At 42.2% G+C, this 19,949-nt stretch overlaps 1 protein-coding gene across 7 annotated transcripts in view; it reads right to left on the bottom strand.

The window, feature by feature from the left end:
• Cdk13 (cyclin-dependent kinase 13) overlaps positions 1–7,421 on the bottom strand; it is a 94,244-nt gene extending 86,823 nt beyond the window's left edge. For 5 of the 7 annotated variants that reach the window (XM_039095721.2, XM_039095722.2, XM_039095724.2 and 2 more), the window contains exon 1: positions 5,276–7,421. In XM_039095721.2, the coding sequence (XP_038951649.1) occupies positions 5,276–6,489 (1,214 nt within the window). In that variant the 5' untranslated portion in view covers positions 6,490–7,421. The remainder of the gene's footprint in view (positions 1–5,275) is intronic. The other 2 variants (NM_001271295.2, NM_001271296.2) reach the window with 1 other exon arrangement.
• Between the last annotated feature and the right edge of the window lie 12,528 nt (positions 7,422–19,949).

Raw genomic sequence — 19,949 nt, 5'->3', positions numbered from 1 at the left:
TGGCTGGGATTAAAGGAATGTGCCTCCATACCTGGCTGAGAGATTCTTAAATAACAGTACTGTCTGTGTGTTTAAATGTGAAGAATCAGGGTGTGGGCATGTGACTGAAGATCAAAGGATAATTTTCCAGAATCAGTTCTCTTTGAAACTAAATTCGAGAATGTACAGAACATAGTTTTACCCACTAAAGTCTCTCCCTATAAATCACAATAACTTCCACAATCCTAGAAAAGATGTAAATTAAAATGGCTAGCAAGTTTCATGGTGGTACCTGTACAAATTGGTTTTCTTTACTCTGTGGAAGACAAAGGGAGGAGGGGATCTTAAGGAGTTAAACCACTACTAGCAAATACATTTTGTAAATTCATCCTTTAGCTTACCTTTTGTTAATAAGGACTAACTAGTTAGTCTGCCATTAACCAAGGTAGAATCTACAACAAAAATAAAACCAAAGTGCTGTAAGGAGCACAGAGAAAAATGAACATCCAAGATGAATTAACAATCAAGATGTTAAGATCTGATATAGAGTTTGTGAATGCAAGGAAAGCAGCAAATATGGACAAAAGTTTGTCAGTGTCTCTTCTACCATTTCAAGCTCAGAGAATAGTTATTGGAGAAATACAGAAAATTAAAAGTGTTTGAAAAATTAAGGGTCATGACGGAATGGGGTTAGATCATTAAAGACATTAAGGCACAATGTATCACAATGTTTATACCCAACCTTACAAAAGAGACAGTATTTAACTATGCAGTAAGAAAACTTCCCAAATAAACCATGGACCAGAATGGGTAGGAGGAAACAGTTACAGTAGCTGACTCCTTTAATGCTAGTGTTCCAGAGGTGGGAGGGAGGACTACCCTGAGTACAAGGACAGGCATGGCTACTGAGTGAGACCCTATTTCAAGAAACTGAACAGGAGTAGCAGGAGAGAACTAATAGGAAGTCCAACCAATTAATAATGACAGGCTACATGAGAGTACAAAATTGGAAAAGTGCTAAGCTTAATGGCACATGCCCTTAGTCCAGGCAATCAGAAGACAGTAGCAGATCTCAGTGAGTTGGAGGACAGCCTGGTCTACAAATGGAGTTCCAGGAAAGCTAGGATTGTTGCACAGAGAAACCCTGTCTTAGAAAAACAAAACAGTACAAAAATAAAAAAATAAATAATGGAAAGGCAGATCTAAATATTAGAGTTAAGAGGAAAGAAAGTTAAAGAGAACAAAACACACGAAAATGTACAGTAAAAACTGACCTGAGAATAGAGCAAGACACAGGACCATCTTCTTAGATTGAAAGAAAGGACCATCACTTTTGGAAACTAAACTGTTCACCCTAAGTTTCATTCTCTTCTGTTTCTACACTTATTCTGTATCTTAAATTTGTGATATTTTTTCTATGAAGAACATATCAAACCAGACACATTTTTCTAACAAGTTTAAAAAAACCTCAAGTATTCTAGTTTCACATTATTTTGAACAGCAGTTGTGAGAATGAAATTATCATAACCAGGTACACCACATAATAGGCTAGTAAACACTAGTGACTTCGGTTATCTCTATCTGAGGTCCTATAATTGGATTCTCGGTGTCTTGGTATTACTCAATAGCGAAGTCTTCTGCCGAACCTTGATGTAATAGAGCCTATACAGATGAAAGACAAAACCAGCTATATACAGTTCATCCTACTGATGGAAATTCATCTGACTCAGTAACTTCAGGTCAAACCTCTTGCAGCAGATAAGTCATCAGTAAGTAATAATCTACAAATTGAGACTGGAGGAAACCAGTAGTGGCATGCTTATCTAACAAGCCAGAGGACCTGAATTCAGTCCAAGCCCCACCAAAAAAAAATAGTAAATAAATAAGTAAGCAAATAAAAATTATGATCCAAGCTGAATGCATTGTTAGAAACAATTATATTTTCAAACATGGTCTTCATGAGGTCCAAGCTAACCCAGAACTAATCCTGAGTATTGATTATAATGAGGTCAAACCAATCTGCTTAGAAAAATTCTTTAAAAAAGGCACTTTTTGCTCTTTGTGGAAGGACCCGTATTCAATTCCTAATACCCATAAGGCAGCTCACAACTGTTTGAAACTCTGGGCAGAATATCTGATACCTTCTTCTGACCCTCTAACTCCAGCAGGTGGCCAGCAAGTGGTACAGAAGCAAAACACTTATAAAATAAATTTTTAACAAGCTGACACTTAAGTACCCTTAAAAGGTTGGTTTGTCTTTGATCTTTCTTTGTTTGTTTGTTTTCACAAAACAGGTCAGTACAAGAGCTACCATGAGTATTAACTGTGGTTGAATATAGCACAATATTAAAGATCTTCAAGTCAGTTCAGCATTTGAATCCAAACTGACCTTGATGCAAAGCACTTAAGTCTTTGAAGCAGTGGCTTCATATTCTATCAGCAAATCACTCAAGTTCTGGGGGTATTTCCTAATCCATCAGTGGGAACTATCATAAAAATTTTCTGGTGTATATATGTTATATATGTTCTGTTATCTATGCTATATGCGGTGCTACATGGAATATATGTTATGTTTATTAATGCCACACAGAATACTACACTCAGCACTCTTCTATTTCCTTGAATCAACACACCTTTTTTACATATGCTTATCAGGAAGATAAGAATTTACACATCTCAACAATCAAATGGTGAAGAAAAATACAGTAGCAGCTGTGACACCTTCAGTGCAGCAGCTCAAGGGGCAGAGGCAGATGATCTGAGTTGGAGGCCAGCCTGCACAACAGAGCACAGGACAGAACCTATCTAGGAAAAACATCAAAGAGAAAAATACAGGGAACAGCTTATAAGGAAGCATTAAGCCAAGAAGACTGATGGAGGCACAAATGTAGGCAAAGAACAGTTAGTTGGTTTTAAGGTAGGCCCTAGAACAGAGAACTTAATTAGTTATGCCTGGGCTGTGATTTCAATACTACTTTAAGTATGGGTACACTTCCTTTAAAAAAAATCTACATGGGCAATTCATCAGTATGCAAGCTTGGAAAATGTCATATTGAAGTTTCTTATATGAATTATTTATTCAAATGAAGCAGGTAATACAGATTCACAGTGACAGATTCTATGTCCAGTCAACTTTACCATCTCCTCACTTACCTATTCAATGATTAGAGTGTATAAGCACCCAAGTGCAGGACTGAGCACTAGGAATTCAATGATGGGCATGACAGGCCAGATGCTACTGTGGCGCTTACAATCTCATCTATTCATTAAAGCGCCAGTCATCTGACTCTACTACAAAAACTAGAAACAAAGAAAACTTGTTGCAGTAAGCTGGACAAGTGAGTTCATGCTCCTCGGAGGTATGAACACTTGCTACATTTCTAAATCTTGTTTTCCAAATAACTATTTAGTCTTCAGTCCTGGGCCTCACATTTTAAGCAGGATATTTGACAAGCAACACAATACAATCAAACAAACTAAACAAAAACAAAATGAAAACCCAAAGACTGTATCTTATAATTAAAAACAAAAACAAAAACAAAAACAAGCTTTTGGAAACATGACAGCTATCTTCCATGTTTTAAAGAACTAGTACGCATATTTGTTCTGTACATTCCAAAGCACTGTATGTGGAGCAAACACCCATAGATGTAGATTATTATTTCCATATGAAGACTTTTAACAATTCAAACTACTCACAATTAATCCACTTTAGATTTCTTTAGGGATGTATACTTTATAAAAGGCAAATTTTTCATTTATCCCTTGAAATAATAAAGACAAGTATTAAATATTACAGTTTAGAAAACTAAGTCGTCAATGGTTTTGCTAAGAAGCCTAACAAATCACGCAAGACAGAAAACTGGGCAAACTGTCTGAACTCAAGTCCAACACAGACTGCACAAACAATGTGTTCCCACCTACTGATGTAGTCAGCTGTGGACCACATGGCCTGCTGTCAGAAATGTTGACCAATATTACTGAAAAGCTTCTTCCAAAAGTGAACCCTTTGGAAATCCAGCTGGTCAAAACACACACCAGGAAAACTCTCCAGTGAGTGAACTTTCTATATGCTAGCTCTATGAGGACTGTAACTTGGTCTTTCTTCACTGCTGCTTTGCCCTGCCTAAACTATCACTGACATATAATATGTGCTTTCAGATATTTGCTTAAGCATGCACAGTCCTAATCACACAAACTCACTATATAGTACACCACCAACCTGAAACAAAAACAAACTTTGCTAAACCTTCCCAAATCTAAAAACACTCATCGTTAAAATTGCAATCACACACTTAAATGGCTATATAAAGTTATGAAACAATCTAGTCAATCCTAGGGGGCTAGTTTACCAAACCCTAAACCATAAAGTCTAGAAAGCCCAATTATGTTAGGTAATGTAAGAAGCTACAAGACCTAGAAAAAAAGTACTCAATAAAGTACTCAAAAGTCACTTTTAATTCACTCTACATAATAGATATGTATCAATATACACATTTTTTGAGACTATTATTGTATAACAATGGCTTACTCCAATTTCAAATTATATTATCCCTGCAAAAATTTCTGAACACGTTCATTAGGATTACTATTCCTTAAAAGACCTAACTTTACAGTGAGCATTTTTCAGATTTATAGTGGTCTGAGAATGCACTAAACATTCGCTTGATTACACTGCACCATTATATCCACTTACATATTGGCAACTGGGTACTGAACGTAACTGTCATTTTTCCCCTCCTTTTTAAAACCATGATTTTGAAAGATCAGATAAAAAAAACCTACCCAAGAATCTCTCTTGTATATCTTTTCTTCAAACTCTATTTCTATCAACACTACTTAAAATGTATTTCCAATATTAAAATAAACTTCACAAAAGCTGATTTTCCTATCCCCGTATTAATGAAACAACTGCAATCCTCATCTAACTCTGACATCACCTGATGGATTGCTCTTTAAAATTTAAGTCCCTGTATTGCAGTCCATTAATAAAGCACCAACAAAGGAACCTTTTCTCCATAAACAGGTACTAAGCCAAATTAAGCCAAACTAGCAATGCTGGAAGAGCAGAGTATTTTGCACAAACCTGCTAATATTTAAAAGCAACAAGTTAAAAACCCTCCTGCTCCAGCTAGTCGCTTGGTCCCTCCCACCCCCACAGGTGCGCACAGCACTCCCCTCCCCGCTAGAAACCCTTCCTCTGGCCCTGAGCTCTGGTCTGGGAAATGGACCGAGCAGACCAGAGGCGCCTCACTCCACTTTCCCTGCCTCCTATGGGTAGGGGAGCTGGACTCACCTGAGTACTGGACTGTAGGGACTGCGCGAGCGCCGCCAGCTGCTGCTGCTGTACGGGCTGGGGGATACGTCGCCGCCCCGCTCGTAGGAGCTGTGGCGGCTGTAGCTGGGCGAGCGGCGCCGGCTGTAGGGGCTCGGGGAGCGCGGCAACCGCCGGGAATAGGGACTGCTGCCACCTCCCGCCGGGCTGGGGGACTTGCGGCTCCGGAGGCTCTGCGAGGCCCTGTGGGACACCGGGCTTTCGTCCCGGCCTCCCAGCGGGCTCAGGGACCGCTGCCGCCGCCTGTAGGCCTTCGGTTCGCTCTTGTCCTCCCGGTAGGCCTTGGGCGGCTCCTTGTAGGCCGAGGGCGGCTCCTTGGACGACTTAGTCCGGCTGCGATGGGCCTTGAGGTCCCGATCCTTGCGGCTGCTACTACTGCTGGACGTAGCCGATGCACTTTTGCGGCGGCCGCCGCTGCTGCTGCTACTGCCGCTCTTGGCGGCCTCGGCCCGCTCCTCGCCGCTGTGTCCGTGGCGGCTGCGGGCCTTTGAGGCCTCGCTGCCACTGCGCGTCCCGTCCCGCCGCCGGTGCTCGCGATGGCGCTCCTTACTGCGACCGCTGCTGCTGCGGCGGTCCCGGCGCGGCCTGCGCTCCGACCCCTCCGCGCGCCTCTGCGTGCCGGAGGAGGAGGCCGGACTCCCGCCGTTGCCCCCCGTTCCCCCGGCAGCCGTCGCCGCCGTTGCCGCGCTGGCGCCCCCCAGCAGCAGCCCCTGCTCGGACTGGGAGCTTACATCCTCATACTCCACCAGCGGGGTCACACCCCCGCCGCTACTGGCACCGCCACCGCCGTCCTGCTGCGGCTGGGGCAGCGAGAAGACCCGGCGCTTCTCCGCCTCCTGCCCGGCGCGGGGCCCGCGGCGCCGCTTCTGCCGCCCTCCGGGGCGCCTCTTGCCTCTCGCCAGCCGCTTGACCTCCAAAGGAGGGCCCGGGCTGAAGCAGGAGGAGGAGGCCGCGGCGGCGGCGGCTGCGGCGGCGGCCGCGCCGGGGGCAGCCAGGAAGAGCAGAGGCGGCGGGGGCGGCGGCGGTTGCAGGAGCTGCGGCTGCAGGAGCGGCAACAGCAGCGGCGGCTGCTGAGGGGACAGGAATCGCCTCCGCTTGCGGCGCTCCTCCAACTTCTTCTCGGCCCAGCTCAGGCCCCCGCCTCCCCCCAGCGCCGTGTCCGAGCTGCTCGGCATCGCCTAGAGCCCGCCGCAGAGTGCGGCGCGGGTGCGGCCTCCTCCGGGGTCAGACCCTGGCCATGTCCCCCGCCGGGAAGGGGGACGGCAGCCGCGGCGGAGGGGTAGCGAGCAGCAGGGCCGGCCGGGAGTCGCGCCACGATAATCCGGGTCGGGACGCGCGTCCCCGTTTCTAGTCGCCGTGTGTGCGCAGAGGCCTCAGGGCCTGGTGCGGGAGGATCCTGTCCTCGGCAGAAAGCCGGCCGCACCCGGCGGCGGCGGCGGCGGCCTCGGGCTCCGGCGGCGCAACGCGGAAGTGCCACCGCGGGCCGCGCTTCACTCCATCGTCCTGACGTCGGGGGCGAGCTCGCGGGAGGGCAGTGGGCGCGACCACAGCACGCCTCCGTCGCCGGCCACTGCGCGTCCACGTCGTCTTGTGGCGGCGGCGACACCCCGCGGCACTCGGACAGGCCTGGGCCTTGCGCCCCGAGGGCACTGCGCGCAGCTTCCGGAGCGGGGGCGCGGCTCGCTGTCCTCCGCCCCTCCACGCGGGCTCCGCGCGCGCCGCTCGCCCCTCCCTTCACTCCGCGTTCTCCCTGCGGGAGGGCGACGCGACTGGCTGGCGGAGCCCTCACCGCGCACCACCCACTCGCCGCGTTCCTCAAGCCTTTCCCCTAAACCAAACGCTATGCCGGCGGCGCGCACGCTCGTCACGTTCGGGAACGCAGACGGAGAGTGGTGGCACCGTCGAGGGCGGTGCTGCGTGCTCGCTCCCGCCAGAACCCTGGCTGTCACCGGAAGTGACGGAGAGAAGTCATTCCACTTCCGGCAGAGGTGGGACGCAGAAGCGGGGTTAAAGAAAGGAGAGGAGGCGTGGGCTGCGCTGTGCTGTTGCTGGAGGCACTCCCTGTGGCGCCAGTTATGGCGCTTGTTGCTTACCTCCAGTTAAAGGTCACGGCAGGACCGGGACGAATCTTAACGACTACCCTTACTCCAGCCAAGGGATTGGAACATCTGTGAGAGGAGACGAGACTCTCCGCAGAGGGCGAAGCTGATGTTAGCCTGACTGGTCTCACGAACACCCAAGTTCAAGGACCCATCGGAACCTAAAAATATACTTGGTGTTTATAGCTTCGAGTTTCCGCAACACTGAAATTCCCTTTTAAAAAGCCTTAAGCCAATCTGGAGAATAGGTCAAATATCAAGGAGGACTACTGAAAATCACAGGAACCTTAAACATCTTGTAGTAACGGAGGCTGCCCTCTATATTTTCACCTATAATAATATCTACACCTATGAGCTGTCAGCTACATAATTCCTAAACGTTGCATCTCTTGCCTTAAGATTGCCCTTCAGTTAGAGGCTAGGCAACAGGGTAATTAGATTAAAATCTAAATGGCTTATTGGTCGTTAATACTGAAAAGAGGCTAAAAGTGCACAAAGTGGGTACATGTAATTACCCCCTTAACAAATTTATTATTTCAAGTCATCAGCTGGTTTGTAGTTCTTAGTAATCAGGTTGACCTCAAGCATCATTGTATCACAAACTAATGGAAGCTCAGACTTCGAAGTTTACAAAAGATAGTTGCTAGGAGATAAAGGAATATGTTTGAATAGCTACTTCTGACAATGACAGGCCTGAGTGGATCACCCAATGGGATCTTCTTCACACACCAAAGGAAAGATACTGGGAAACTAAATTTCAGAAGTATGTTGCCTAAAGCAGATTTCTTCCTGACACTATTGTTAACTCGCACTTCTGTAGCTTACTAAAGATTTCTTAGAGAGGGGCTTTTCAGAAAAATAAGATCAACCCACCCCATCATGCTGCTTTTTAAAGCCAGATGCAATGATATATGTCTATTCCCAATACAGTGGAGGCTGAAACAGGACAAGGATGACGGTGAGTTCTGGCCTATCTGAGCTCTACATAGTAACACCCTCCACCCCCATCCCACCTCACCAAGAAAAAAGATAGATAAACCTGGAAGAGAACAGAAGAGGCAAGATGATGTATGTATAATAGTTCCTCTACCACAAGCTACTACACTCGAGAATGTAATCTCTTCTTGCCCCTACAAAGAAAACTTGGTTCATAGTAAATGTATGGTACCTGGTCTAGGCTGCAAGTAGATAGCTTCAGAAAATATTTTAAGATTTTGCCACCCACATCTCAATAATTCTGTCTTTTTGAAATAGGTAAATGGAGTATTTTAAGTTCTCCAAAGGCACTTGTCCACTTGTTTGGAAATGCTTGTAATAGGATTCAATCTCCAAAGTAATGGAAATTATCTTTAAATTTGCTGTTTCTATAAGAATATCTGCTACCTGCATAGAAAGAGATTTATAAATTGCCACTTGGAACTTTTTTTTCTGTTTGCTGGTAGTGTGCTTTCCATGTAATTATGTGTGTCTTTATTGCCTGGTGGTTTTAAAAATATTTTTTCCTTATCTGACAGATCATTATCACACCACATAAGCTGTTCTTTATAGTTTGGGAGGAGAGGGGGAGGGGTCTCCATTGTTAGACAGCTTGCCTACTATGCAAAAGCCCTAGATTTGAGCACCGGCCACATAAAATACAACATGGTAATGGACACCTGCATGGTACATAGGTAGGAAACTACAACTTTAGTGTTGAAGATTATCCACAGTTAGTCTAGAAAGGCTGTTAAAATAGTCACCCCCTTCCAGTAAGGTATCTGATTTGCATAGTTTATCCAAACAAAATATTAAAACATTGCATAAGAAGGCAGCTTGACATTGGAGATAGAATTATGCAGTTAGAGCAGTTTTGTTTCAGAAGACCTGGGTTCAGACTCCAAGAACCCACATGTTAGCTCACAATCATTTATAGTTACAAGGAATCTAATGCTCTCTTCTGGCCTGAGGGCACACACATAAAAGATAAAAATACTTTTAAACATCAAATTTCAATTACATTAAAATGGCAGTAAAGAGGTTTGCAAGCCTAGTCCCTGTGCTTAGGAAATAAAGACAGGAGGATCAGAAGTTCAAGGTCAGCCCTGGCTACCTCGAAAATCAAAGGCCAGCCCAAGACACATGAGGCCTTGTCCTGCTGGGGAGAGCCTGGAGAGACGATGTTGCAGAATATAAAACAAATCTGTAAATGTTTTATAAGAGTTACTTTTTTTTTTTTGAGGCAGCGTCTATGTAGCTTTGACTGTCCTTGTAGACCAAGCTGTCCTCACAGACATCTACTTGCTTCTACTTCTCAAGTTCAAGGATAAAAGGTATATGCCCAGCAAAAAAGTTAAATAGATAAGTCATTATCCTCTTTTTCTTTTATCATCTAGTTATCTACTTAACATCCAAGCTGGCCTCAAACTTAAAATCTTCCTGATTTTGCCTTGTAAATTTACAGGCAAACACCAATTGGGTTTTTGTTTTTTGTTTTTAATTCTCTCAAATTTTGTTCCTAATATAACAAAAAAAAATACCAGTAGGTAACATTTTTTAAAATGTTCTTTGAAATTTTAACCAATTTTAAAAGTATAAAGAACCTTGGGTCAAATGCTATATGAAATCACAGACGTAAAAATTTGATCATTGCCTTTAAGCTTGTAAATGGTGCACAGTGCACAAGTAGGCTACATACTCACTCCATGATCCTGTAAATAGGAATTTTTACAGTATTTTAAGTTCTCCAAAGGCACTTGCCCACTTGCTTAGAAATGCTCATAATAGGATTCAAGCTCCAAAGTAATGGAAATTATCTTTAAATTTGATGTTTCTATGAGAATATCTGCTACCTGCATAGAAAGAGATTTATAAATTGCCTCTTGGAACTGTATTTTTTTTTGCAGTTTGCTGTTAGTGTGCTTTTCATGTAATTATGTGTTTATATTGATTCTCCTTTAAAGAGACTGGTTAATTTATAGCTTTTCTTAGTCTTGCAAAAACTTTAAACTCTCATCCCTTCTTTTTCTCCATCACACACACACACACACACACACACACACACACACACACACACACAGAGAGAGAGAGAGAGAGAGAGAGAGAGAGAGAGAGAGAGATCAGCAAATTTCTATTTAAATTAAGCCCAGTGAACTTTTGAATAAACAAAGACCAACTGGTATTTACTGAACGTTTGCCACACACCACATTCTATGCTAAGTATGGTCTTGCTCAATACAGCAGCACCGCCAGGGGTAGTCCTGGTTTACAGTGTTTGTTCAAGTTAATAGAACACACTTTTAGTCATGAGTTTTCATTCCTGAATATAAATTATCATGTCACTCTTCATGTAAAAAATTACCAATGGTTTACAAGTAAGAGTGAGACATACAGAAACTGACCCAAAGTATACTTCTAGCAAGTATGATCTGTTGTTCTGTCAACATGGTTGTTTGAAGACCATGCTTAAAAGAATGCAAGCTGTTTTATACATTACTGCCTCTGAAGTTTATATTGAGCCCAATGGTAGTAATATATTCCAGAATTAAAATAAAAAAGTATAATGCTTCTAAAGCTTGAATGCTTCCTCCAAAACTCTGTGTACTAGAAACTCATTCCCAAATCCTATGTTAATGGTAACTGAAGGCAGGGACTTTGGAAAGTAATTAGAATTAAACAAGGTCACGAGAGCTGACTCCCATGATAAAACTGGTAGCTTTATTTAACTTTAGTTTTTAAATTTTTTCATTGCATTCTGGTTTGTGTGTGTGCACAGCTAAGTCTACATAGGTAGACCCTGTCTCAAAAGAAAGAGGAAAAGGAAGCAAGCACTAGCAAAAGCAACCTGCGCTAGAAGGGGCTTATAAAAACAGAAAACACAGGAACTACTTTTGAAAAGCTGAGCATTATGCACTAGTGGAATATCTCCTTATGCATACTTTTAAAAGAAAAGTAAAATCTACTAACATATATGTGGTATGTTTACCAACATGCCTGAGAATTTCCTTAAAATGTTCCTGTAACAATAGTTTCAAGAATTTCATGAACTCACACACGAGATGCACCTTTAATAAGGTGGACATGACACCTCTAATATCGCAATAATTAATTACAAAGGGGCAGCATCAACTGTTCTTTTAAAACATTTCTATAGACCACCTGACAAAGATCTAGAAGATTCTGGATTCATCTAATCCAATGACCTGTAGCTGGGTATAGTGGAAAACATCTCTCAGCATTCAGAAGGCTGAAGGAGAAGGATTGCGAATTCCAAAATGCGCTACACAGTGAAATTCTGTCATTTAAAAAAAAAAAAAGGAAAGAAAGTGGGGCAAGTGTGGAAGACGGGGACACATGGTCAGCCGCTAAGGCTACTTGACCCACTGCCATTAAGGAAAGAAAGTGGGGCAAGTGTGGAAGACGGGGACACATGGTCAGCCGCTAAGGCACTTGACCCACTGCCATTCTGTATAAATGTATGTTTTCAGTAGCGCAACAAAGCCTCGTGCTTCTCAGCACCTTCCACCTGAATCTGGTCTGCCAGGATCTCTGTGTAATGATAGTAAATGTGTATTGTGTGAAGTGTTGTCACAGCGGCTGCTAACACTGATGTAATGTTGATGACAGTGCACTTGTTCCATTGGTGAAGGGAAGCATAAGAGTGCATTGAGGGTAAGGCCTAGATGATCATTTCTCAGTGCAAATATGACGTAGTATTGCATTAGGTTAACTGATGTGGGAAGGCCCATCCTCCCTGCGTGGGACCACTCACTGGACTGGGATCCTGGTATATAGAAAGGATGTCAAGATGTTTATCACAGCAAGAAGAAAGGAAGCTGAGGTGCTGAGTTCGGTGGTCTGTACCTTCCCCCTCACCTGTACTTTGTAACACTCAAATCCCACTGTCATATGATTACAGAGGAAAGTATAGCCTAAGGATGCTTGAGTACCAAAAACACAAAAGGGCAAGGCAAAGACAAACCCAAAAAAGCATAAAACTCTTCATTTGTGTAAGCATCATTTTTTTCCCCTGATTTTGTTAAAGCCAAATGAAATTGCTAAATATTCTGTTGTGGTCCCTGATCCCCATCCTACTCCCAGAGTGGATATCATTAATTAATTATATGGCATTTAATTTATAATATAGTAATTATAGTTAAATATAAGCAATATTACTATATTCTATATTATGTATTATAGCATATTAATGATATAATAGTTCTCCAAGTTCATTTTAAATAGAGGCTCAGAATAATTCACATATCATGCTATAAACAGCTATTACCAATTCTTCAGAGATGATACCAACAGTAAAATTAGTTTTGTGCCTTTTCTAAAATGATTTTTGTAATTACTCTGGCAAATTTATTGGCTAGAAACAGAATGCATATTCTAGAAAAAATCTGTTTTGCAATTACACTGCACTATGTATCAATTATAGAGATAAATCCATACAATGAAATATGTCCCTTTTGAAACACTTTAGTGGAGTAAATACTTTCTTGATCTTTAATTTCATAAGAAGGAGCCCTATTAGGAAAGAAACTTTTAGGAATATTTGGGATTTCACCTACAGAAAATTTTAAATAACTATATCCATGAGTATATTTGAATAAAGAATCAATACAATAATCTACATATGTTTTATTAAAATTTCTCATAAGTATGGAAGATGGAGCACATGATAAGCTGCTAACATCATTAATATAAAATACTACTAATGGAAGTCACAGGAAATAATCTATATTGAATTTTTTAACTAGCAGTATGAATCTTGTTTTACTTACAAAACATTAAAATACAAAGAAATATTAGGATTGACATTTAAAAATGAATTCACTCTCATTTTGGTTAGTTAATTTTCAGGAAGGGTGTGAAGACAGTTCACTGGAAAAGACTTGCCTTTTTAATAAATAGTACTGGCACAACTAGACATCTACATGCAAGGGGGTAGAGTTTGATTCCCACCTTATACAAACTTTGAAAAACATGCCAGAGACTTAGATGTGAGAGCTGAAGACATACAGTCTGTGGAAGTAAACATGGGAATATTTGGTAACTTTGAGTTAAAATAGAACAAAGCTAAACTCCTCAGATAAGAAAAAGCATACATGGCAAAATAAATACAATGGATTTCAAAAAACTTAAAAAATATTACTTTGCTTGAAAGAACTCCATTAAGAAGTGAAAAGAGACTCAAGTGTTAGTATAAAAGACATTTAAAGAATGAATAGATATTTCTCCAGTGAAATACCAATGGCCAAAAAGTACATGGGAAGATTCTCATTATTAGCCATTAACAATGTTACTATTTCAAGTACTGTTGCCTACAGACAATAAACAAGTTCTGTGGTGGAGGTAGAGAAATTGGAATCTTTTTTTTTTTTTTTTTGGTGTTGCTAGGACGTACAATGGCAATTTTTTTTGTTTCCAGTGATTTTTATATTGCTTTAAGTATCAGAAAACAATATGGAAGGTTATTTATTTTTTCTTTTATTGGATATTTTTATTTACATTTTGAATGTTATTCCCTTTCACAATTTCCCAAACATAAACCTCCTATGCCATCTCCCTCCCTTTCTTCTATAAGAGTGCTCCCCTCCCCATCCACATCCCTTTCCCACACCACCTACATTCCCCTCCAATGGGGGTCCAACCTTAGCAGGACCAAGGCCTTCTCCTTCCATTGGAGCCCAATAGGGCCATCCTCTGCTACATATGCAGCTAGAGCCATGGGTCAGTCCATGTATAGAGTTTGGTTAGTGCTTTAGTCCCTGGAAGCTCTGGTTGGTTGGAAGTGTTGTTCCTATGGGGTTTCAAACTCATTCAGCTCTTTCAATCCTTTCTCTAGTTTCTCCAAGGGGGGTTCTGTTCTAAGTTCAATGGTTTGCTAGAAGAATTTGCCTCTGTATTTGACATGCTCTTGTTGTGTCTCTCAGGAGACATCTATACCAGGTTCCTGTCAGCATGCACTCCTTTTTTTTTTTTTTTATTAACTTGAGTATTTCTTATATACATTTCGAGTGTTATTCCCTTTCCCGGTTTCCAGGCAAACATCCCCCTCCCCCCTCCCCTTCCTTATGGGTGTTCCCCTCCCAACCCTCCCCCCATTGCCGCCCTCCCCCCAACAGTCTAGTTCACTGGGGGTTCAGTCTTAGCAGGACCCAGGGCTTCCCCTTCCACTGGTGCTCTTACTAGGATATTAATTGCTATCTATGAGGTCAGAGTCCAGGGTCAGTCCATGTATAGTCTTTAGGTATTGGCTTAGTCCCTGGAAGCTCTGGTTGCTTGGCATTGTTGTACATATGGGGTCTCGAGTCCCTTCAAGCTCTTCCAGTTCTTTCTCTGATTCCTTCAACGGGGGTCCTATTCTCAGTTCAGTGGTTTGCTGCTGGCATTTGCCTCTGTATTTGCTGTATTCTGGCTGTGTCTCTCAGGAGCGATCTACATCCGGCTCCTGTCGGTCTGCACTTCTTTGCTTCATCCATCTTGTCCAATTGGGTGGCTGTATATGTATGGGCCACATGTGGGGCAGGCTCTGAATGGGTGTTCCTTCAGTCTCTGTTTTAATCTTTGCCTCTCTCTTCCCTGCCAAGGGTATTCTTGTTCCCCTTTTAAAGAAGGAGTGAAGCATTCACATTTTGATCATCCGTCTTGAGTTTCATTTGTTCTAGGCATCTAGGGTAATTCAAGCATTTGGGCTAATAGCCACTTATCAGTGAGTGCATACCATGTATGTCTTTCTGTGATTGGGTTAGCTCACTCAGGATGATATTTTCCACTTCCAACCATTTGCCTACGAATTTCATAAAGCCGTTGTTTTTGATAGCTGAGTAATATTCCATTGTGTAGATGTACCACATTTTCTGTATCCATTCCTCTGTTGAAGGGCATCTGGGTTCTTTCCAGCTTCTGGCTATTATAAATAAGGCTGCGATGAACAAAGTGGAGCACGTGTCTTTTTTATATGTTGGGGCATCTTTTGGGTATATGCCCAAGAGAGGTATAGCTGGATCCTCAGGCAGTTCAATGTCCAATTTTCTGAGGAACTTCCAGACTGATTTCCAGAATGGTTGTACCAGTCTGCAATACCACCAACAATGGAGGAGTGTTCCTCTTTCTCCGCATCCTCGCCAGCATGTGCTGTCACCTGAGTTTTTGATTTTAGCCATTCTCACTGGTGTGAGGTGAAATCTCAGGGTTGTTTTGATTTGCATTTCCCTTATGACTAAAGATGTTGAACATTTCTTTAGGTGTTTCTCAGCCATTCGGCATTCCTCAGCTGTGAATTGTTTGTTTAGCTCTGAACCCCATTTTTTAATAGGGTTATTTGTCTCCCTGCGGTCTAACTTCTTGAGTTCTTTGTACGAAATTGGAATCTTTAATCATTGTTACTGGAAAGATAAAATGGTAGGACCACTTTGGAAAACAGTTCAGTAGTTTCTGAGAACACCAGCCCTTGAGTTACCATTTGTATCAGCAATTCCACTGCTAGGGCTACAAACCCACAGCACATATGTCCATAAATTGCTCACGCTAGTGCTTGGAGCAGCACTGTACAATTCAACACTATACAAACAGCAGAATCATATAATTAAGTGTAAATAAAAAGCTGAAACAGCCCAAATGTCCATCAGTTGATCAACAAATAATAGGTATGGCATATCCATAGAGTAGAACGTTCAGCAACAAAGAAACAAATATTTCTGTCACATGCAACATAGATGAGCCTCAAAAACACTATGCTGGGAGCGGGGGAGGTGCTATTAATCATCACCTGAAGTACAAAGTAACATATTAATCCTGTTTAACAGCCAAAAATCCTCAAAGAAATGGAGTTGCTGACTGCCACATAAGTAATGATGTGGCACTGAAATGTTTTGTTCTCTTATCCGTTCAATTTACTCTTTTACAGTTTTACACATGTATAAAGTGTATCTGAATCAAACCACTCTATTTCCCCTTCCATCCTCCCCATTCTCTCCCCAACAAAAGCCCCTCCCACCCTTGTCCTCTCTTTGTAAAATCAATTTCAATTAGTGCTGCCCAAACTTGCAAGGACATGGGATCATCCACTGGAGCGTGGAAACCTACCAAGACTCGAAAACCCTAATGAACATTCAATTGGAGTAGCTCCTCAGCTTGTGGGCAGGGAGGAGCCTTGGAATTTCCTCCCCTGTTCATACTGAAATGTTGACTAGCTTGATCATGTGTAAGTCTTGTACATGTAGCCATAGCTGCTTCCAGTTCATGAGTACAACCACCACGTCATGTCCAGAAGACAGCATTTCACAGTATTCCTCCCCTTCCTATAGTTCTTACTTCTTTCCCCCTCCCCCTTCCATGTTCCCTGAGCCTTAGATGGAGTGAGGGTGGAGATTTCATTTAGTGCTTCTTCTCAGCTTTATCCAGTTATGAGTCTGCTCATTAAGCGTTGATCATTGGTGAGAGCAGTACTAATCTGTGGCTATAAGCATATATGTTTAAATAATAGTTTGACAACATGGTCCTTTAGCAGAGCAACTGTATTAGGTTCAACCCTAGGCTCTATGAACTCCCTAGCTATGGTAATTTGGTTTTGTTTTGAACAGAGAGTGGTACAATAACTGGTATGAGTTTCCTCTTGGAGAAAACCTCGAATCCAATCAGAAAGAAGTTGGTTATTGTACTGGTTATTCTTAATTATCAAGGTGACACAGAGCCCTGGAGTTAATGGAAGCAGGAGTTGAGGAATTGCCATGGTAAAAAGTTGGCCTGTGATAGGGAGGGGTATTATCTTGATTAGTGACTAAGGCAGGAGGCAGCTTACTCTGTGTGGCACTATCCCAGGGTAGGTGGTCCTGGACTATAAAAGAAAGCTAGCTGGGACGAGAGAGATGGCTCAGTGGTTAAGAGCACTGACTTTCTTCTAAGGTCCTGAGTTCAGTTCCCAGCAGCCACATGGTGGCACACAACAATCCGTAATGGGATCCAATGCCCTCTTCTGGTGTGTCTGACAGCTACAGTATACTCATATAAATAAAATAAATAAATCTTAGAAAGAAAGAAAGAAAGAAAGAAAGAAAGAAAGAAAGAAAGAAAGAAAGAAAGAAAGAAGGAAAGAAAGAAAGAAAAGCTAAGTATGAGCCTTTAAGTAAACGAGGAAGCAGTGTCCTAACATGGTTTTTGCTTCAGATTCCTGTTTGAGTTCCCATCCCAACTTTCTTCAGTGATGGACTAAAACTTGAAAGCTGAAATAAACTCTTCCCCATGAATTGCTTTGGTCATGGTCACAACAACAGAAAGGAATCTTAAACAGTTACCCTTTTCTGAACACTCTTGCCATTCATATTGGTGTTCTGTAGAGGAACAAAACTTAAAGAATTAATTCTTCACTGGCATTATAGCCTTCGTCTTCAGGATTCTTCATCCAGTCTCACTGAACAACTATTGGATTCCTGGGCCTTCTCTTAGTAGACTGACATTGTTGGACTAGCTAAACCACACAGACTATAAGCCATTCTAATAAATCCCCTTTATATATACATTCTTTATATATCATATTTATCTTTATATATTGAGTATATTCCACATTCTCCTGGGAACACAGTGAACTCCATCAGAAGCCCAAAGTGGTCAATGGGAATTCTAACAAAACACCATTATCAAAAGCAACTTGGGGTTGAAAAGGTTTAATCTCGTATAACAGTTCATCAAAATCAATGGGGGCAAGAATTTAAGCAGGGCAGGAACCTAGAGGTAAGAGCTGATTAGGAGGTCACAGAGTGGGTGCTGCTTTCTGGCTTGCTCATCATGATTTGTTCAGCATGCTTTCTTATAGATCCCAGGACCACCAGTCCAGGAATGACCTCACTCACAATAAACTAGGCCCTCCCCCATTGACCACTGATTAAGAAAATGCTTTACACTATACATGGACTGACCCTGGAGTCTAACCTCATAGGTAGCAATGAATAGCCTGGTAAGATCACCAGTGAAAGGGGAAGCCCTTGGCCCTGCCAAGACTGAACCCCCAATGAACGTGATTGTTGGGGGGAGGGCGGTAATGGGGGGAGGATGGGGAGGGGAACACCCATAAAGAAGGGGAGGGGGAGGGGCTAGGGGGATGTTGGCCTGGAAACCCGGAAAGGGAACAACATTCGAAATCTAAATAAGAAATACTCAAGTTAATAAAAAAAAAAAAAAAAAAAGAAAGAAAGAAAGAAAAAAGAAAAAAAATGCTTTACAGGGGATCTTATGGAGACATTATCTCAACCAAGGTTCCCTCCTTTCAGACGACTCTAGTTTTTGTCAAGTTGACATAAAATTAGCCAGCACAACCACCATTCCCAGCCTCTTCAAACTTTCAACGACTAAATGCTGGGTAAGTGTACTATAACTTATACTGAGATTTTCATTTAATAATCCATGTCTTCTGGAAGAATCATTGTCCATCCATGCAAGACACCTCCATTAAAACTCCTTTTTAAGGATTACTTGTTAAAGTTTGCACTCAGTGGGTTGTTTTTTCATACAACCTTAGTTTTGCATCAGCTACTCCCAAACAATTTTCTTTCCTAGATTCTCCATCTTCATGCTTTTCTTAAGTTAGGGTTACTATTACTGTGATAAAACACCATGACCGAAGCATGTTGGGGAGGAAATGCACTTCCACATCATAGTTCATCACTGAAGGAAGGTCAAGAACTCAAAACAGGGCAGGAACCTGGAGGCAGAAGTTGATGCAGAGGCCATGGAGGGGCACTGCTTACTGGTTTGCTCTCATGGCCTACTTACTTCAGCCTGCCTTCCTGTAGAACCCCCAATCCAGGGTAGCCTGGGCCTCCCCACCATTTGCTCATTGAGAAAATGCCCTACAGTCCTATCTGCATACTGTATGGAAGCGTTTTTTTTAAATTGAGGATCCCTCCTTTCAGGTGACTTAAGCTTCTGTCAAATTAGCATAAGACTATCCAACACATTGCTCAAACCTTTAACCACCAGAATTTTCTCCATCCACATTAATATTAATGTGTTCTATCACTACTCAGGCCTCTTCTCCACCCCTGCTCTCCTATACCCATATAGGTTGTTTCTGGCTTCCTGACCTTCACAGACACTCCAAACTAAACATGCAAAACTAAAAGTTTGTAGCTAAGACTCACATATGAGAAAGAATGTGTGATATTTGCCTTTCCGGCCTGGATTATCTCGCTTAGTGTACTTTCTAGTTCCATCAATTCACCTGTAATTTTCATAATGTTATTTTTCTTTGCAGCACTAAAGAGATGTGGCATGTATTAAACAAGAAGGCAGGCAAGGAGAGTGGTGGGGAGTAGGGTAGGAATTGGAGGGAAGGGGATGAGGGGTAGATTTCATCCAAACACATTGTATGTTCGTGTTAATATTAAAATGTTTTTAAAATTCCACTGTGTGACACCCTGACTGAAATATTTGCATGAAGAAATCACATGGTGAATAAAAAAGTAATAATAAAAATAAAATGACTTAAAAAAAGAAGTAAAAAGCAACAAAAAAGAAATCAAACGGTTGGACCAGAAGCGGGAAGGTGAGCAAGGACC

This window comes from Rattus norvegicus, chromosome 17, assembly GCF_036323735.1.
Source record: "Rattus norvegicus strain BN/NHsdMcwi chromosome 17, GRCr8, whole genome shotgun sequence".
NCBI lineage: Eukaryota > Metazoa > Chordata > Mammalia > Rodentia > Muridae > Rattus > Rattus norvegicus.
Note: the sequence above shows the minus strand (reverse complement) of the source record. Positions and strands in the feature narration are given on the sequence as shown.